The 22,148-nt window shown below is 37.8% G+C and overlaps 1 protein-coding gene across 1 annotated transcript; it reads left to right on the forward strand.

Annotated features, from left to right (window-relative positions):
• Positions 1–9,019: 9,019 nt before the first annotated feature.
• On the forward strand, positions 9,020–22,107 carry plg (plasminogen). The gene is made up of 19 exons (XM_054618031.1): positions 9,020–9,140; positions 12,005–12,140; positions 12,245–12,351; positions 13,149–13,263; positions 13,360–13,499; positions 13,679–13,799; positions 13,957–14,075; positions 14,598–14,760; positions 14,875–14,999; positions 15,277–15,436; positions 16,371–16,564; positions 16,661–16,809; positions 16,962–17,055; positions 18,519–18,633; positions 19,568–19,642; positions 19,750–19,890; positions 20,584–20,690; positions 21,239–21,384; positions 21,722–22,107. The coding sequence occupies exons 1-19, from the start codon at positions 9,092–9,094 to the stop codon at positions 21,881–21,883; spliced, it is 2,418 nt and encodes an 805-aa protein (XP_054474006.1). The 5' UTR covers positions 9,020–9,091; the 3' UTR covers positions 21,884–22,107.
• Positions 22,108–22,148: the final 41 nt, after the last annotated feature.

The following is a 22,148-nucleotide window of genomic DNA, read 5'->3' on the forward strand; positions in this document are numbered from 1 at the left end:
CAGTTAAGCATGCATAACATTTACTTTTTTGATTACATTTTATGTAATTATGACACACATATTTTATTATTCTAACTACATATAAAAATCTAACTATGTATAAACACAAAATACAGTTTCTTATCAGTTTAAGTATTAGAGGCTCATGAACAGTTTTTAAAAAATGTGTTCAATAATGTGTATCACCAAGCAAAAATACTTTTTGTAAGCGCTCCTGAAAAAGTTGATGTTTTAGAAAAGAAAGATTTGCACCTGCCAACAATGTTAATCCCATTTAAAATGTAAAATACTGATCGTATAAGTAATCTTAAATCTTAAATCTTAAAATCTCCTGTATTAAAGTATAAAGTCTACAGAGAATCACAGTGTCTTCAAACAGCCCAAAAAGACCTGAAACACAGCAAACAATGATTAAGTCCCTGAGGACATAATTACATACATTTATTTGCCATGTGAGTAAACACAATGCCCTGATCACATTCTGTCTCCATCAACCCAAACCTGAAGCCTGAAGTAGTGCGTTGAGCTTCAGCCTCTGAGTCTCTGCTTACGGAGTGTGGGAGAACAGGTGGGCATAGTTTCTGTCAAACAGAGAGAGATTGATGGAGCGGGTTAGAGCGCTGGCCGGGGGTATTCTCTTACAGCAATGGCAGAGACAGAGACAGCTGGACTCTGTACACTGGACCCTGTGTTTGCATATTTCTACAGCACCGTATATATGCTCGTCTATAAGAAGATGCATTGTGTTATTCCTGAAACAACAGAATATATGAAAAAACAGACAGTGGAAACGTTTTCTGTCATGGTATCCTTAGATCACAGTGATGCATTTGACACATCTGTTCGTACAGACAAGCGGTGTTCCCCCAAGCTCCATTCTCGGAGCTCTTCTGTTCAACATCTATAGTACGTGCTCATAGTTAACAACGGCTGCATATGATTCATAATGGTGCTGCTAGAGTCCTCGTTTCTGATCCACCTGGTACGAAAAAAACAATGTTTCATAGGGTCTCCATAGCTAACTAATTTCGCCATTCGAGACAATTGTACATTGTGTTTAATTTAACTCCAAAAAAAACAAGATTGCCATGGCCAAAATTCTAGACTCGAGAATTCAAAACGATAGTCCGCAAACCAATGGGGTGACGTCATTGTGAAAATGTCCACTTCTTATATACAGTCTAGGATTGCACTTCACTATAACTGTAGACTACCGTCATTTCACAGTTTAATTTGTCTTATAGTAATTTAGCTACTTTCTTTTGTTTTACACTTCAAATCCAAGTCATGAGTGGTGTTTATCTTATGTAAGGCTTTCTGATTTGGCTTGTTGTTGAAAGGTTTTATGCTAATAAACTTGAACATCAGTTTAAACTGATCTGCTCCCTTTAAACTGTAGTTTTGTCTCTAGTTTCTCTGACGTGTGTCCAAAACATTGACAAAGGGGGAGAAAAGAGGTTTCTATAACAAGCACTCACCCAGAGAGGAAATATTTTTTCCTTCTCAGTTAAGAGGACTCAGGGTAGTCTCTCTTATCTGGTAATAACAAAAGTAAATTTGACACCAACCCAATTAGCATTTTTAATTCATTTATCCAGAAGACAAAGCAGCAAAGACAAGAACAAGCTGTGGGATGTGGAGGGTCGAAACCACAGTTTCACTCCATTTTTCACATCCATGTGCAACAGCTTAAAAAATCCGTTGGAACACCGAGGATAAAATACCTGCACTGTGTGTAGTTTTAGAGGCATGTGTTAATCACACATTCTTCAAAACCCCAGTGCTGTAGAATGGTCCAGTCAAGGGCAAGCCACTTAAGCAATGCTTTAATAAAAAGGAAAAATGCATTCAATTTAAGGAACAATGTTTTTTTAAAAATGCGTTGCGTGATTTATCATAGTCAGCTCTAATGGACCATCATTCTGCGTCCATCTACCGGGACCTTCTGTCCAATGAGCCTGTAATTGAAAACACACAAAGAGCTGACATTCTGAGGGAGAAATAGATGAGTTTTTTATTGGTCCATAATGAAAAATGACCATGACATGTTTCTGGGGTTTGATCAGGTTGTTGGTCAGAAGAAAGACTCAAAGCGATCACTAGGACAATTAAGGAAAACACAAGCAAATTAAAATGATAAGATTAATGAAGATCATTACCACTTTGACGACACATGGGTATCATTGAAAAAAGATAAGTGATATAAAATCAGAATCTGAAAAACATTTTTTAATTTGCTAACAGTCCGACATAACAGATATTTCTGAAAGACAAATGTGTCGATCACGTGTCAAAAATGTTTGAGAATAAGGTTTTATATTAGTTTTACAATATGATTGCATATTCTTTGAGATATTGAAGTGTCCATTTAATCTGCAGAGACATTTCTGGAGATATCCACAACTCAGAAACTATGAAAAGACGATGGGCCTGATACCATCCAGCCAGTAGCGGGCCGTGCATTTCACACCTAGGCCTTCAGTGATGTCCTGCACAGTCCTACCTGAATTAATCCATCTCTTAATACCATCATTATGACGCCATGGCTCTAGAAACTATACATTTAGACAGAAACGCATTATAACTGGGCGTTGCATCACCTTAACATAGTCGAGTACAACAGAGTTATAATAATATTTCCGAAGCATTTAAAATCAATAAATCCGCATTTACAATTAAGAGTGTTAAACTACCAGCTTTAAGATCGCTTGGATACTGTCAAAACGTTAAAATAAAAAGGCGCTTTTAAGGGATTAGTATACGTTTTATTAACACCAACAGTATGTGAGCTTTAACAAGTGTGTTCACTAAACAGCGCATTGTTTCATTTAAGAAACGTGATGATAAAGACAAACTATTCACTGAAAATAAAAGAAAACAAACAAATCATTTGCAGTTGTTCTTGAGAATATATTTGCGATAAAGGTTAAACCAGAACAATTCAACAAGTCTCCTTGAGTCCTTTCCCTGCAGGCACAGCTGAGCCAGTGTCACACATCACCTCTTGCAGAATAATCAAGCATTTATTTTTTATATATTTGTCTATATATTTTATTTCGTTAATATTTATTTAATTAAAAAAAAGAAAAAAATGCTTTGAATTCACCAAAACGACTGATTATTCCCCAAAACACCTGCTTATCTGAACACAAAATCCATCCTAGCATCCTCGCTAGCATCGGGGCTGGCCGACCTCTTCTCACAATGTCTAGCTTTTCTTGAACAGTCCGTCTTGAAAATGGCGTTGTAAGTATATCTGCGACCAAATCGATCTCTTCTCCTCCATCAGCCATTGTGGGTTGAAAAAAAAAAACGCTTGTAGATCTAGCTACACGAATTAGCTCGTTCACGTCGCCACGGGGTGTTCAGGTTCACTCTGCGTAGCTCCGCCTCTCACTAGCGCGCATCCAATCAAAAGACGTGCCCGTGCTGACGTCATTGTACGTCTGCATGCTGGCCCCGGTGTCGCCAACTCGAAATCTGATTGGTTAACACCACAGTTTCGATTCCGTTCACTTTAAGCTACAGGCGCCAGAACTGTTGATTCTGAAGGCCTAAGGGCAGATTTTTTGGACCCTAGCAACACATGACATGCTGAAATATGATTGGATAAAAGCTCTAACGTAAAGGCCAGCCCTCCGATCTCGACCTGAGGCTGGAAGCAGCGCAACCAAGAGGAAAGCTATGAAATTAAGAGAATAGACTATAGGGAATAATTTAATACATATTTGTGGAAAAAATATATAATTTATATTCTGATGATGTTTAGGCCAGCAGAGAAGGCCTTGCTGGCCCTGACGGCCCGCCACTGCATCCAGCCTATGCTGTAGAGAGGATGCAACTTTGTGCCCATGTTTTTCAGTTGCCCCTCTTTAGTCACTTTCTTGCGAAGGATTGTTGTGAAGATCAGCAACTGTTTGGGGTCATCGGTTATTACCAACCCAAGTTAATGCCTCTTGAACAAGGATTGGTGGGCTAAGTATTAGAAATGGCCAAAATACTTTGGACTAAACCCAGAAGGCTTGTCTGAGCTGGTGATACACTGGAGATATTTCCTGTCTGTCCTTCCTGGAAGAATGTTCTTTGTGAAAATGTTCCTTATCTGAACAGAGGGTCAAAGGACAGAGGGTGTTGCATGCTGTACAAATTGTAAAGCTCCCTTGAGACTAACTTGTGATTTATGATATTGGGCTATATAAATAAAATTGACTTGATATTGACTGTACCCTCACAAGCATTAGACTGATGCAACTAGCATGTTCATCACATTAGTGTCCTCTGGAAACCTCTACTGTGTCATAATGTTATTCTTTTTCCTGTAAGACTTGCAGCGTTTATGTATTTGCTTGTGTTTTCTGTATTTGCAGCACATTTCTTTATGTGTGTTGGCAAATGGCAAATGTGTTTCCCATCATTACTTATTTTTTTCCATTTATTGGCAGGGAATTGTCTAATTACAACATTTGTGTTGTTTCTTCCTTGCTTTCTGATCTTTTTAAGCTGCAGCTGGTTGAGTTCTGAAATGTATAGTTTATTTTGCAGTAACTTTTTACAGCTCTGAGAGAGATATATTAAGTAAACTTTGAGGCAGATGTCATGAGATAAAATTAGTTTCAAGTGAATCCTTGAACCAAGGTAGGTCAGACTTGCCACAAACAAAGACAATCATTATATAGAGAGCTAATTACTGATTTGAAAACATTGAATGGCTTATGCTAGAAATGCTGACCACATAGTACAGCCTGGTCTTACTCCTAGGTAGTCAAATACCGACGCTTGGCCCACCCGCAAGGCACCCTTCAGCTTGGTCTCAATAGCTAGTAACAAAGTCTTTTTCAATGAAGCATGATGTTTTATTGTTGTCGGTTGTTTTGTCTAAGAACTTCAACCATTTCACAGTGTATTTTCAGCTGATGAAAGTAAATTGTATATTCTTGGTCGCCTTAAATTAATTTTTCCACTTTCAGTTGTACTTAGCTCCACCCCTTTATGTCACTTCTGGTTGCCAAAAACCAAGATGGCGACAGCAAAAATGTCAAACTCTAGGCTTCAAAACTGTAGTCTACATACCGATGTGTGACAACACAGTGATCTTATCCACTTCTTATGTGATTGAAATCCAAACCATGATGTAGTGTGAATAAAACAATCCCTTAAAGTCTTCAGAAATTTTGTGGTGCTTTTGATCTTGTGTCACGATCAAAAGCTCTGTTTCCCAGTGTGAGTTTGAAAGATTTCATCGACAATGTGGTTCAAAGTTAAGGAATTAACCTCCAGTTGATGTTGATATAAAGGTAGTTTTATGAAGGTATACATATTACAACACATATCGTTACTCGTAGTTGTCTCTATACAAATACTGTACATAACATATGCATAACATCTCTACATGCTATGCTGTGCACTGTACTGTAAATGAAGCATATATATCATTAACTCAATCATATCGTTCTCCAAAATTTCAGACATGGCAGTTTTCAAATGCAGATAAGACTCATTCTGTTTTATTTGCTGTAATTATTCCACTTCTTTTTTCAATAGAAAGGTTTAATTCTGGCATAGATTCTTTTGCCATTAACAGCTATTTTTTACTTACTTTACACACTTCCACAGTGGTTTTACAATGTAAGCTGCTTTGATTGACTGAATGCCATTAAGCATGATAGAGGAGTAAAAGAAAAGAAAAATATTCTTCATTCCTCTGATGAATAAAACTCTTTTCACCAGTTAATCTTGTCAATCAGCAGACTGTATTACTACTATCTAATCATTTATTGAGTGCATGTTGAGTTTTTGTTTGACCTTTCTTGAAAATTTGGTAAAATAAATTTGTTTTTCAAGAGAGTTCTGGCCAAAATGACATAATTACACACACCATCATAAAACCAACAGTCATAGAAGGTAAAAGAGTAAAAGGAAAAAAAAGGAAGGGAAACACAAAAGGCGTTTCAACACATCCAGCTGTAGTACACCAAGTATGTGAATTAAGAAAAATTGATTCTTTTGATCACACAAAATAAAGCAGCTGTTCTTCCCTTTTCTAAGGACAGAGGGACATATCTGAATTGAGGTCTGACAGAGGGATATTGATTGAGCAGCGAACCTTGGACACCACAGAGCCCACCCCTCTCGCTCGCCTTCTCCTGTGTGAAGTATTGTCCCACTGTATGGAGCAGACTGACCTTCATCAGAACAAAACCGATACACCGAGTCTGTCAGTGAAACAATAAGATGTGTTATTAGCGCTGAAAGTGGGAGCATCACAGAAAGAAATGAATGATTATTTCTTAGAACATCCATCTGCTTTTGTTAAGAAAACGGACAAGGGAATGGAAATATTACTTCAAAATGTTATTTAATCCGAAGAGTCCATTAAAAATCCATTTAAAGGATTTCATGTTCAGTAAAAATGGTCTAATTGGAATTTAAAGACCCTTTTGAACAAAATCTATATTTGCAGACCAAATTCAAACAAAGTAAGTGGATTTGCACACAAATACTGTGGAGCTATATAGTATTATTTTGTAACCTTAGCTTAGATGTACAGTATGTCACTGTCTAACTATATGTCAAAATAGCTTGGCCACACATTTTCGGTTTTATTCTCATTTAATCTAAGTAAATATTCTGCTTCAATCCATATTCGTTGTCGTTTAGCCTTTCAAAAACAACATCTTTAATGCCCCGGCTTCAGACAAACAATGGCGGCTCCTGAAGAGGTTAATAATAGTTCATCCAATTACCTTTAGTATAGTAAGTGCTTGTACTTTTTCAAACAGAATCCACTGACTGTTTCTCAGATGGTTTTGTGTAACACACAGGATGTTGGGAACACAAAGCCGAAGTGGTATTGTGGTTTGTTGGGTTATTACCATTTCCTCCTGCTGGAGAGGCTGTTAAATCATTGGGTATTGTGCACATATTCGTGGGATTGTCCAAATCTGCAGAAATTAGGGAGAAGTTTAAAACAGAAATAAGTTGTCTTAGATGATGATTTACTTTGAATCTGCACTCTATCAGGATAATTTGTATATCTTAAGGGTATTGGTAATTGCAAGAAAAATGATAATCATTTCTTAGTTAAAAGATGTACCTACAGTGGACTATAATGAGACAGGTGTACATAATGGAATAAATGTCTGCACTTTTGCAAATGAAAAAGGGTATTTTTTAGCAGAGATGGACACCTGTCACTATTCTGTACTGAAACGCACACACCCCTTTTATCTCTCTTCTTGCTAGTGCTATTTTCTTAAAATAATTAGGTTTCCTTTTTATGAACTTTTAAGATTGAAAATTGAAAATTATAAAAAGAAGAAGAAATGAAACAGGATGTAAAATCATTTAAAAGGGGCTGCTGAACATCATTAGTCCCACCAACTACAATTAATGTCCACTGATTTCAATTTACAGTAAATCTAAAGTTGATTTTAATTGTGGATATCATCATCAATATTTCTATTATACTTGTCCAATTATTAACACTATCAACTTCAACAGCTCCTCCATTTGGCCTCACTTTCTTTTCACATGCAGTAACAATGAAGTGTCAGTCAACAATGGCACTCTCTGCATGACATTACTAGGTATTACACGGGTTGCTATTTGTTCAGATTTAGTTCAAGGAAACCAATATGGTAGCACTGCAGTTTTTTTATTCTATTTTATTATTATAATCATTGAAGCATGACAAAGCATAACAGGTGATAGAAACAAGACGGAATAAAGGTTTTCCCTTTGTAAAGTCTTTGTAATTTAAAGCCTGTCTCAGTCTTGACAGAGGTGAAGGCATAAGTGCAAGATGGGGGTTGATATAGTGCAGAAAATCATGTATAGGTGTAACGCATTTGCAGTTTGTTAGGAGAATTTTGCGGGAGTTTGTGTGTGAATGAGGCTGATTTATTTTGGATACTGTAAATACTCCAAGTGATGTTATGACTTGCAATAAGAATGATACATTAAAAGAAGCAGACGGATGAAAGTCAGAGGTGTGTTTAAAGGAGATTAGGTGAAAGGGGTTGGGATGTTATGGTGGATAAGGTTCCTTGAATTGTCAGGATTTAGTGACATCAACACAGTGGAACTCTCTTAAAACATCAGGTTTTCCCCATGCAAACATTACCCAGTGTCTTTTCATGAGTAGAAATTGCAATACCAAAAAGTAGACATTACACGTTAATGTAAAAAAATATTATTATTTCTTATTATACAGAAGAAAATTAATCAAAGAGCCTCCTTAAGGAGGTTATATATATATATACAGAAAACTCTCACCATTAACTTAGTCAAAAGTTTTAACTGAAATTGTCCCTGAAAGTGAAAGAGACTGTGGCACAATTTCCAGAACAGTAGTTACTAAGCCCTAAAACACACTGAAAGGAGGCTGTTTTGTAATCACATGTTTGCAGTTGAGGACATTGGTCCCTTTTTAGCAGAAGATTAACTATACATATTGATCTCATTTTAGCTAGATCACATAGTATTCACCAGTACACTACCAAGTCGGTATTAGATTAAAACATAATAACACACAAACACACATTGTGTTAAAGAACATGCTACCGTTTACATGTTATAATGAAAGTTTTAACGCTACACAGGACATATAAGCACCCTCAGAATGGACATTCCAGTGCTGTGATGAAGAGAAATAATTGGCATATTGATAAGGACCAAAAGGTCCCATGATATCAAAAGGGGTCAATGCTTATGAGCAGTCCCCTAAAATGTGTTGTAGCTGCAGAAAAGCAGCAGATTTGCTCGAGAGGCCTCTGGATACATCTCTATCTGTTCTCCAAATGATAGTGATTCATAACTGCAAACCAGGAAAGAGTTGAACAGATGGTACATTTGAAAATATGAAAAATATATAACGTATAATGGAGAGCTGAAACGATGTTCCAAAATTTCCAAAATTTCCCATAAACAAGGTTTTTGACCTGTTGCTCTTTGCTCCTTGTTTAGCCAATGATTGACTAATGTTTGGACTGTCCTGTTTATCTTCCCGACATGCTAAAAGGAACCCAATAACATACCAGGAGATACCTCGGAGACTTCGTTGACTATGAGCTACTAATATACGGGCCTCACCATGGACCTGTACAAGCTGACTTTCCTCCTGGGTGCCCTGATCTGCACTGGTAAGATATATTGCCATCTTTATATAGTAATTAATAATAGTTCTACAACTATTTAATGCCATAAAATATAAAAAAGTAAGACGGACAATACTTTGCCTCAGAGTGCGAGTACCCCATCAGGACAACCCTGTACAAATTGATTAAATATGTTCTTTCAATACTATTTTCGTTCAAGCATGCCGGGGTCTATTAAGAGAATTGTCTGGATGCACTTTAAATACATTTTGTTCCCTTTTGATTTGTTAAAAACTGTGTTATGTAAAGGAGAAACACAAAAGCAAATGCCTGTCTTCCATGTGGATCCAAAGTTCATCTGATTCTTGTAAATCACATCTAAGAGATCAAACTAAATGCTTGACAGTCTAGGATTGAAACAGGATTTTCACAGGTCACATCAACCCTCACATTTATTTTAAATTAAATCTGGAGTTGTGATCACAAAGCACAACCACTATGACAACAATGTTAAAATGAATACATGTTTTCATGAAGATTTCAGATAAATTTGGTGTAGTTTATAAAGCATTGAATGGAATTTTAAAAGCTTATTCGTTAGAATAATAGATGTCAACTTGACAACAGTGGATAATCTTATTCAAATAGGGTGCAGCAGATCATTCCATCTACATGGACAAACAGTCATAAGACAATTATCATTCCCTTAACCCGCAAATACTTGTCATTGTTTCCGGATAGCACGAAACATGGCTAATATTAGCTGACATGGAAGAACAATTGGAACTTGCCCAATTGAAACACATTCTTGAAAGGCTCTCTCAATTTTTCTATTGTTCAAGGGTAAGTTAGCCAAGCCGACTTGTTACCTAGTTCATTAGCTCCACACCAGTTTATGGGAACATGCCTAATTTGCATTTCTATTTGTGACAATTTAAAAGTTTGTTTAAGATTTGCTTGAAAAATGTAATGGAAATACAGCTAGTTTACAGCTTTTGACTACCTCACCAACTCAATGTATTAGATGTCTGAGTTTGTGTTAGAGCTTCTGCCATCGACAAATTGAAACCTATTTCTACACAAATAGCATATGTGGTGCACCACAGGGTTCAGTTTTAGATCCTATTCTTTTTGTGCATATAGCTTCACTTGACTCTACAAAAAGGACATATGATGTAGCAATTTATTGCAGATTATACACAAATTGACCAATTTACGAAGATTAATGCTATTTAAACCTCTGTGCCATGAAATAAAAAAGTTACTTTTATTAAAGCTAATCCAACATTGGTCCACTTGAGCCACCTTTCAAATTTCCAGACAAACCTTTGGGGCCTGATATCAAATCTCCAGCAAACAGTTAGATGTTTTGTGAAATAAGTTAGTTGCGAGTTAAATGAGCATACTGATATCACTCATGTCTGAAGCCACAGCTAGGAGACTGGTGGCTTTGCTTAGCAAGATGACTGAAGCTGTTTCCCCTTGCTTCCAGTTGTAATACTAAGCTAGTTGTAGCTTCATTTTAGTGCTAAGAAATTAGAAGCGTATCAATCTTTTCATATACGTCTCAAACGATCTCCTTAAATGTCAAAACTAATGCTTTAAACTTTTAGCATGAATTGGTTATTTATTTATATTTTACCCACATATTTAATTGTAGACTCATGTTCAGTGTTGTGTTTCATACCATGTCATTTTACCAAAGCCAGGCCAACAACATAACTTCCAAATGTCACTTTCTCTGCTTCTGTGCTGATTTGAACAGTCATCAGGGTGAAACTTGTTTTACACAATTCAAAGTCCACGACCTTCAAACTGATACACTTTAGAGCGTCGACCAGCATGTGATAAAATGTCTATCCATGAAACCTAATCCAACCTGTAATATATTTTTTTCATCACACATTTCTAGATTAGAAATAAATGATAAAACTAGATACTGTTAAGAGTATAAATTGCAGTGTGACAGCAGTAATTATAATTTACCTTACAGAAACACTTCCCGTAACTTTAGTGTTTTCCTAACAAATTGTTTGACATGGTAAGGACAGATTAATGTTGCAATCACAATATTGGTAATGTAGTCAACACAGTTTTTTCCGGCCCACTTTAAATGACGCAATATCTCGCTGTTACTCAATGGTAAATGGTTAGTGCACAACATTTTTGAGTGCCTCTCTACCTACCAGACAAAGGCAGAAAGAAAGAGCCTTTGCCAGAATGTGAGACGGGTGAGCGCGGAGCTATGGGCGCCGGTAACTTGGATGGAAGCCAGACATTCATTTGCATATATCACTCATATTGCAACAATACCAAGGTGGTTTAAAATAGACAAAGTTTACCTTTACCAGTGGAAACACCCTCTTAGTAACGTTTACTCTTATTGGGTCAGCAGATGGAATTACTGAACATAAGGAAAATGTAACATGTTATTATATTTTGAATTTTGAAAGTATAGCCCTTATGTATGCTGGAAACGTATGTATATTTATGTGTATGTACATGGTGCCTACATTTGTGGTTTAACATAGGTTTTCCTTCTTTATTTAACCTTTTATTTCCTAATGTTGACTGTCAATAACTTGTGTTCGAGACATTTCACTCAGAGAACTACAGCTACACATGTAACTTGTGTTACATTTTTATAATTTTCTTTACTCTTTTTTTAATTCATTTTTGCTTATAATATATATGTAAACAAAAAAATATATAATTTTTTTACGATTCATCCTTTATTTTACATGTCACTCTTACATAAGAACTTGCAGCTTTGTTCTATTGTTTATTTGAATACATTTACTGTTGTTTTACCTCATACATATAACCTGAAACCAGAGTTGAGCTCAAATGAAATTCATGACAAATAACGGGCTGACAATAAAATGTATATATTTTGTCTCTGATTTCAGTTAGTGGCACTGAGGTGGAAGGCTACGCTAAAACTGAAGGAGCATGGATCCTCTCGCTGCAGAGAAAGCAGTTCTCATCAAGCACTGTGGCTGAGTGCGCCGCCAAATGTGACGCTGAAGTATCCTTCACATGCAAGTAAGGTCGCACTTTAAAGAATCCAACTTTTACCTTTAGTTCACAATCTAACTTTTACATTTGAGGCTTGGCATCCAAACCTGACACCTGCTGTGTTCCCACAGGTCTTTCATGTATATTGAAAAGGACCAGGAGTGTTGGACAGCAGCAGCAAACTCTAAAACAGAGACTGTCCTGCGAAAAAGTAGCGCAGCATTATATGAAAAAAAAGGTTAGTCCTATTGTATTCATTGATATAAGTAGCCAAGTCTTTTTTTAATTTTATTACGGTGTCCTGTCTTTGTGTCCTATGAATTTTGACACATACTGATAAAGATCTACAAGCTGCTGCATTTTACACGATATTTAGTCTCCATTACATTGTGGATAATGTTTAGCCTATGCTGCATGATCAGTGTTGCTGGGAAAGTGTCTAAACACAGTAAAGAGGTCTTGCACATTGAATTCTACTTCATCCAAAAAACATCCCTTCAGTGAGATCATATAAATTCACTCAAATAATTGTTTGATAAATTAGATTAATGTACCCTGCAGCGCATCAACTACCATTCCACCTTAACAGCAGGCTGATTTTATTGAATGATCAGACATGCAATGCTATGGAAGAGTATGAGGGTCAGGCATGACAGAAAAAATTGAGTGTAGGCTCACAGAAAAAGGTGCCGGGGTTTCGATCCTGGGATTAACAGCTCTTCTGAGTGAAGTTTGCATGTTCTCCCTCTGGCAGCCTGGGTTCTCTCCAGCTTCATCCCAAGAGTCCAAACAGTCCTTAGGTTAATTGGTGACTCTCAATTGTCCATAGGTGTGAATGTGTGAGTGAATGGTTGTCGGTCTCATTATGTCAGCCCTGCATTAGTCTGGCGACCTGTCCAGGGTGTACCCTGCCATTGCCTAATGTCATCTGGGATCAGCTCCTCCTCAAATTTTTTACTCTAATGTCTTGTCCTAATACTCTTCCATAAAATGTGTATAGTGTTCATTGGTGTATATTTAATTTGTTTTGTGTAGGATACCTCCTGGAGTGTGTAAATGGATTAGGAACAGATTACAGGGGAACAAAGAGCAAAACAAAAACAGGAAAGATGTGTCAGAGATGGGCGTCAAAATTCCCACACAGACCCAAGTATGTATTCACGTATCATCCTGTTACTTTACACATCGCATTGTATCATCTTATATCTTATAATTCATATAATTTTTCTCAACGTGTCTGCTGCAGCTTCACACCAGATGAACACCCACGAGCAGACCTTGAGTCTAACTTCTGCAGGAACCCTGATGGAGACAGCGGCGGACCCTGGTGTTACACCATCGACTCCAACACCCGCTGGGAAAACTGCAATGTATCCAGCTGCACTGGTAACATTCATTTATTTTGTGTCTTTTGTTTGTCTGTTGCTATTTCAAGGTCCACCTTCTTATTTGAGTTTCAAAATCATTCTGAAGTGTAAAATGCACCTTAGTTTCCTCTAAAGTTTCCATGGTAGATCAAAACAGCAGAGAGATAGTGTGATGAGTCCTTGCTTGCTCCATTACAGAGGAGTGTATACACTGCAGTGGTGAGGACTACAGAGGCAAAATCTCAACTACAGAAAACGGCTACATCTGCCAGCGCTGGGACTCCCAGAAACCTCACAACCACGGCTACAGCCCCAGCGTGTAAGACCACAAACAGCACATTTATCTATCAATCAACCACAAGCAGGATTTGATGATATCCATTCAATCAAAAAATACATTTTTATTCTTAGTAGGCTCAACCTTGATTTTTTTGTCCTAAAGATATATTTCATGTTGTCATTGATGCTTCCTCTAGTCTTCCAGAGAAGTATCTTGAGATGAACTACTGCAGAAACCCAGATGGAGACCCCAAACCATGGTGCTTCACCACCAGCCCCTCCAAAAGATGGGACTTCTGCTCCATACCCCGCTGCAGTAAGTCCTCCTGTTTAATGTTTCCTTGTAACAGCTAAAATAAATTCCTTAATGTATTTACAAGCAACATGACAAGTAGAGTTGTAGCTTTTAAGAACTGTAGATAAATATACACACTCACCCTTTAATCTGCTGTGGTACCCGCGAACAAAGATGTTTAACCACTTCCTGCTGTGTCGCACTGTCGAATGGATACTGCAATGCAACCTGTGGAAAACAGAAAATATATATAGTTTAAAGAAAAATTCTAATGTAGTTTTTATATTGTTACAATATCATTATTTCAAAAAATGTTTTTATGTAAAACAGATTAGTTCAATTATAACACAGAGGTCCTAAATTATGGTAAATACTCAACTACTCAGATTCATCCTCTAATTATTGATAATCATGTAACAATTAAGTCATTCCTATTTTTACAGTTTTGTTTTTAAGTGTCATTGTTCTTGTTATTATTCAAAACACTGCTGCTACAGTTTTATTTGTGAGTTCTAACAAGTCCGCCTCATCTTCTGTGTTCAGCATCCGAGCCGCCCACCATTGTCCCTGAGCTGACCTGTGCCACCGGTGAAGGTGGAGCGTACCGAGGCACGATTGCTGTGACTCAATCCGGCAAAAGTTGCCAGAGCTGGTCGACACAGACGCCACAAAAACACAACCGCTCCCCAGAAAACTACCCCTGCAAGTAAGAGCTACAACAGGAGAATTATGTATTTCATAAAAAGAGGCACCTTCCGACCGCTGCTTTTATCGTTCTGTTTACCCAAGTTCATCAGTATAACCATCTGTTGTTTGTCAGAGGCCTGGATAGCAACTACTGCCGTAACCCTGACAACGAGAGGATGCCCTGGTGTTACACCACTGACCCTGAGACCCGCTGGGAATACTGCAAGGTGCCGAGCTGTGGGGACGCAGCCGGACCAGGTATGACACAGATCAATGAGGATGATGCAAACCTTATAAACAGCTACACATGATTCATAAAATTTTGATAAAATGAGCAGTTGTAAGGTAACAAGTAGCCTAGTTTGAAGAAAGAGCAAATCTGCAAAGGAAGGACTATGCAAAGCCACGATAAGTTGAAATTAATTATCTTGATTTCTTACCCATTTACAATAATGTTAATGAAAGTTCCGATGGACATACACAGGAGGAGAGTATCAATGAATCAGTCTGATTTTTGATAAACATTTTGCTGCAGATGAGCCAGTGATCCCGCCAGAGGAGGAAGACTGTTATGAGGGGGACGGGACAAGTTACCGTGGCGTTACAACGGAGACCATCAGTGGAAAAAGATGTCAAAGCTGGAGCACCATGACTCCTCACAGCCACCAAAAAACTCCACAGAAATTCCCCCAAGCGTGAGCATCAAATAGAGACTACTGATACTTTTTATATCTAAAAATGCAGATATTAAGATATTACCCTTATTTGACCCTTATTTTCTAAATTCACTAGGCCTGAGCATTTCAGGCAGAGTGAGATGGTATCAAATTAATGAAAACTCGAATTCAGAGGAGAAAACATTCTCAAAATCTTAAGGCTATTTGGTCAGAGCAAGAGCACCATTTCTGTACATCTGCTTAGACAACCCCTCTTAACTAGTTATTGATAGCGGCAGGGATGACTTGTGTTTGTCGGCCAACCCGGAAGTTAGAATCGTCCTGGTTCCCTCAACGAAAAGCCAATGGGTTTTTCCATACATTTTTTTATTATTATTGAAAATAAGCTCTGTGTCAAACAGTTGATGATACTTCCACATTTTGTTCAGCAAGACAATCTGCACAAAAGAACACCACACATGTTTTTTGAAGCTTGATACAATGACTTCACATCACCACTATCAAGCTAAGTGTTATTGTGATAAGCCATTTGTTAGCAGCCGTCTTTTTTGAGACATATTATAGCTACAAAATTGAGGAGAGGGCTATTTACCGATGTATTTTATTTCGAAGAACTAAACTTTAAAATCTCTTCAGCTCGTGTTAACCACAGACCTTATTTCAGGCATTGGAACAAAAACCCATTCAACGAATCCATTGACTTTGAGACAAGAGAACCAGAAGTGACAAACTCTTTTCCGGGTTTTAGCACCTAATCCTGCAGCACTCTTGAGCCACTGAAGTTTGAAGCCATTCAAACACCCTGGTGGCATTGCCAATATTGTGTATAACACAAACAAGGCAACAGAGATTAGTTGGTCCCTTAACAGATTTGATTCTAGGAGTAAAATATAAAAACTTGTAGGAAATTGGTTACTTCTGACCTGAAGTTCCAGGTTCTCTCTTTCAACAGGGACCTCAGGAGGAATCTGTGTAGGAATCCTGACGGAGACAAAGCTCCCTGGTGTTACACTACAGACCCCAGTGTCCGCTGGGAGTACTGCAACTTGGAGAAATGCTCCACTAATCCTTCGGGAGGTAAACCAATAATCAGTCCTCCTAATTCCCAGGGCCCCTCCACCGCCACCGAGACCCCACCACAGGAAGGTAGATTCTTAAACTTTCTAACTGGGCATTTTTCAGATATTTAGTTTTGTTTTTATTCCAATTTTGCCCACTTGTTTCTCCATTTTGCTGCGTTAGACTGCAAGATTGGAAATGGAGATACATACCGGGGTCCAACCTCCATGACCATTCTAGGTGTGACCTGCCAGGCCTGGAGTGCTCAGAGCCCTCACCAACACACCAGCTTCACCCCACAAACTCACCCCAATAAAGAACTGGATGGCAATGTAAGTGTGTGCGTTCCTGTATGAACCAATGTGAATCGTCAACTTTTGCAGGGATGACATTTCACAATGGATTTAATGAGCACATTTAAGTCACTGTGTAGAACTTTTAACATTTCTAGTTAAAAGATTCTCTCCTTTTGTGAAACCGTCAGAAATGCAGAAACCCAGATGGTGATGTGAACGGGCCGTGGTGCTACACTACTGACAGGAACAAGAAATGGGACTACTGCCAGATTCCTGACTGTGGTATGTGAACGCTAATAGTGTGGATGAGAGGAGGTTGATCTGTCAGTAGAAATGTGTCCAGAGTCCATCCGTCCATTATCTTCCACTTATTCCGGGCCCGGTTGACGGGGCAGCAGGATTAGCAGGGTATTCCAGTTGTCCCGCTGGAAAGCTCTCCCTGGGGAGCCCTGAGGCATTCCCAGGCCAGACTAGATATATATAATCTCTCCAGCATGCCATTAAATTGGTGAAAATATTCATGGTCTCCAGATGATATACCCTACTGACTTTGGTAACCCCCATTTTCTTGTAAGTTGTTGCCACCAAAAGGTCAAAATGTTCACTTAAATCAACACAACTGATCGAATTGTTGTCAATATCAGATGTACTTTGAGATGGATACAAATGTTGGTATTTTAACAATTACTAATACTAACGCCTAAATATTGGCGTTAGTATTATATTTATTATAGGATATTATTATTATTATAGGATAAATATTTCATCCATCCTAATCGAGTCCATGTTATCATGTTAATGTTTGCATTCTGAAAATGCTAAAAAGATCACATATTATTAAGCAAACATGCTAAATCTTTAATACTAAATGTTTTGAGCCACTATAGAGCTCAAACAACTGTTCCCCAAATGCATTAATCAATCAACTGAAAATTAATCAGTGACATTTTGAATCAATTAATTCAACTGAAAATTTAATCAACAGAAAATGACTATTTTGATAGTCCATCAATCAATGTAATTCTTTAGGCAAAAATGCCATAAATTCCCTGCTTTCAGCTTGTCAAAGAGAAGTATGTCAGGTTTTCTTAGCCTCTTGCCACAGCACAGGTAGCACTGGTAGAAGTTGATTTATAAGCTACTAACAACGCCCTAGTTGCCAATCAACAAGAAAAGGCTGCAGGCCTTACCTGAACACCAGGGAACCCTATTAGCTTTCCGCTGTTACTCCAAATTTTTCCAGCATTGTTGCCCACTCGACTGCCTGGTCTGGCCAGCCCCATTCAGGTCCACTCCATTCCTCTTCTCATTGATGTTAAGTAAGACATGAACTATTTAAAATAACAACATGTGATGGTGACACTTTGATGATGAGTAATATAATCTCTTTGGGTTTTGGACAAAATTAAGCAATTAGAGGACATCACCTTTGTACTCGAGAAATTGCTACAAATATATCGTTTGACACAAAAAAAACATTGATTATAGCCTTATTTATTCTTAGTTCGCCAAGATCTGTAAAACTGCAACTTGGATTAATGAAAGCTGATTGAAGTTAGACAATGTCGAGCTGATTATTGCATGCTAAAATGGCCGCTGTAAAGAGGATAAAATGTTTTGATTTAACATGGCCTTTTTGAATCCATTCTCAGGTCAAACCTTTTCCAAAAGGCTGTAAACATTTAGTCTTTTTAAATGATTCCAATTCAAACGTATAAATTCCTGACTGTGAACTTTTTTTGCAGCTGGTATGAACTGTGGGACACCAGTCAACAAACCAAAGCGCTGTTTTGGTCGGATCGTTGGAGGCTGCGTGTCTAAACCTTACTCGTGGCCCTGGCAGATCAGCCTCCGGACCAAGTGAGTAGAATAATACTGAAATATGCTTACAAGGGATGTACAACATTTGCAAAATATCATAAAAGTTTATGTGATACTGGATTTAAAAAAAAAGAAGAGGCCATTTTTGTATTGAAGCAAAAAATGACCTAGCCTTACCTCTCATGTGTTAGCACACATGGGGTCACATAGGTAACCCTTTTTTGCTGTACGAGATAATTAACCTGCTATGTTTGAAACACCCCAGACAGTCAGGACTTGGGAAATAGGTTGAGAATTTACTCAGCAGATGGAATATTTTTTCCATCCAAATAGTTTGAAGAGTCTTTGAGGATTCTTGAAATACATTTAAAACAGCGGTGAATGTTTTTAAACAACCTTCTGGGTTTTTCAAATATTGCCTCTTAACCGTTAACCTCTGTGACCGGAATGTGTGCGAATACATGGGAGGCATAAACTGGTGATAACAATAACCATTATATTGATAATGGGACTGTGGTATTCAGATATTGGTAAATCTTAATTGATTTTAATCTGCAAAATAAAACCCTTATTAGTGTCGAAATCAAAACAAAGATCATGGCACAAAAATAACATTCAAACTATGCCTTTTAAGAACGGTTGATACAACAGCATGTTAAACAGTAGAAATGCACATAATTACATTACTGCCTTGGAATGAATAAAATATAGAAGGTATTACAAAGTGAAGTATTGTAGGTGGAGAAATAGAGAAACCTTATATCAGCAGTCGCCTCTGGATGGTATGTTACAGTATTTTGTATTATTTGTTCTCTTATTTTATTTTACTTTAAATGTCTGTTAAAGTCCATGTTTGTACCGCACTTGAAAACAAGATCTGATTATTGATATAATATCAGGGAGTAAAAAAAGATCTTATTATATCTCTGTTTTGTCCTACTTAAATTGGTTTCTGTGTGTCTCTTTTTACCAGTATGGGAATTCATTTCTGTGGAGGAACTCTGATTCACCCTCAGTGGGTCCTTACTGCTGCACATTGCCTGGAGAGGTCAGAAAAAGAATTAAAACAAACAACATATCTAAAGAACAAATCTTTTAATAACACAACCACTTGATAACTAGTGGGTATGTTTATAAATGCGTTGTGTACTGTAGGTCTAAACGGCCTGCAGCCTACAAGGTGCTGCTGGGTGTCCACACAGAGAGAGCCAATGAGCCATCCAAACAAGACAAGAACCTGGAAAAACTCATACTGGGACCCAACGGAGCCGACATCGCTCTGCTCAAGCTGTCGAGGTGAGTCTGATCAACCTATGAACACCACAAGCTCACCCCTTGTTCAACTACTACAACCATCCCTTCTTTACTCACTATTGCCATGCAGTGGTGGAAAGTAACCAAGTGCGTGGTTGAGGTATGTTGGGTATTTCCATTTTATAATTCTACCCCACTACAGCTCAGAGGCAAATACTGGTATTTTCTACTCTACTTAATTTATGTGATAACTTTAGTTTCTCATAACTTTGCAGAGGCAGATAAATAATGCAACATGTTATCAACAAATAAGTGTATTATTATAGGATAAGATAAGAGGAGAGATGCACTACCCAGAAGTATCAAAAGTAGGGCTGTCCAAATCAGATTTAATTGTGGCCAAAATAATTCACGATATGGTCGGGATATCCTTTGGAATTGTTTCTAATTTTTAACTTTGTGTATTGTGCAGAAGAGAGGCAGAGAGAGAGTCTGCAACTATAAATGTAAATATTGAAATCATTTAAAAGGGTGTGGGATTATTCAGACTATATTATCACTTGTGTATAATTAACATTATATAAATATTTCATTTTTTTTTTATCTTCCATATCAGTATATCTCACCACCCTAAAGCGATTAAAATAACCCAGACCTTTACCAACTGATAATGCAGTACTTTTGCCTGTGACAGAATACTTCTACACTGTGGTATTGCCATTTTTGTGCTTTCAGCCCAGCACTAATAAATGACAAAGTCCTGCCAGTTTGTCTGCCAGATAAGGACTACATTGTTCCCAGTGGAAACGAGTGTTATGTTACTGGATGGGGTGAAACTCAAGGTACGTAACATAACGTGTGTGCTCTGGTCCTGCTATATCATTGAGAGTGAGGTTGTTTTTAAATGTGAGGAGAATTTGGTTGCATGAAAGTTAAGACTTTGTTTTAAGGTTAGGTTACTTTGTGTAAAACAGAGGCTTCCGCATTTATAAGTACATTTTTGCTTAAAGTCTAAAATAAGAAAAAATACAGTGTTTTTCTTGTTTTGCTCTTTATGCCTCGGCAATGAAATGTGCAATTCTCCTCAAATTTGGCACAAAATAACAATTGCAAGGATGAACTGATGATAATGTGAAGGTCAAAGGTCACTGTGACCTCTCAAGACAAGTTTTTGGCCATGACTCAATAATTCATATGCTAATTATGACACTTTCAAACAAATGTCTAATAAGATAAAATGATGAAGGGATGACATCTTGGACAGACATGGATGTTAACTGCAAATTGACTGGTTGGCGGTGGCATATAACCACAATGCAGTAATCCTAGTTGAATTAAGAGATAAACTAGATATTCTGAACCTGAATTAATGTGCGGCGGTGGGTTTCAGGTACGGGAGGTGATGGCGTCCTCAAGGAAACTGGTTTCCCTGTGATCGAGAACAAGATCTGCAATCGTCCATCGTACCTGAACGGCAGAGTCAAAGACCACGAGATGTGTGCCGGTAACATCGAGGGAGGAACAGACAGCTGCCAAGTAAGAAACTGGGGCAGATTTTAGAAAACGGTATAGATGGCTTGAGCAGTATTACCCTATACCAGGGTATTTAGAAATCCAGGCAGGATGATTTACAATGATGCTATATGGATGTGATGTAGTGCACAGCATGCGCCACCAGAGATCGGTCTCTACTGGTAGAAATTGTATCTAAGCTAAGAAAGATCAACACTTTCAGATAACTATCTTTAATTATTTATGAATTCCAAACCTATCTAGATCTGTTAGTGAACATATTTTTTCCATATAGGTGTCACTTGTAGATCAGTAACTGTTTTGGCAGCAGTTTAACCATAATATTTTTTTCTCCCTGCAGGGTGACAGTGGTGGTCCTCTGGTGTGTAACGCCCAGAACAGGTACGTCCTGCAGGGTGTGACATCATGGGGCCTGGGATGCGCCAATGCCATGAAGCCCGGCGTCTATGCTCGAGTCTCCAAGTTTGTCGATTGGATCGACAGAACCATCCAAGCCAATTAATGAGAAAACATTCAGAAAGTGACCGTTCATCAGGCTTTTTGAAGATACTTTTAAAGTGCAAGAACTGTTCTGCTCAAACACGACTATTTGAGTCAGTTCAGTATTATTTGATGTCAAAAGGTGTTTTGTGGTGGAAACATAATAAGCAGATCATGGTTCTGCTTTTGGGATTTAAAGCTTTGTTTTCTGTAAGAGTTGAACAATAAAACTGAATGCAAAGGAAATTGGGAAGTCATGATTTATAAAAAATATATATAAAAAAAAA

Source organism: Anoplopoma fimbria, chromosome 18 (genome assembly GCF_027596085.1).
Source record: "Anoplopoma fimbria isolate UVic2021 breed Golden Eagle Sablefish chromosome 18, Afim_UVic_2022, whole genome shotgun sequence".
Taxonomy (NCBI): domain Eukaryota; kingdom Metazoa; phylum Chordata; class Actinopteri; order Perciformes; family Anoplopomatidae; genus Anoplopoma; species Anoplopoma fimbria.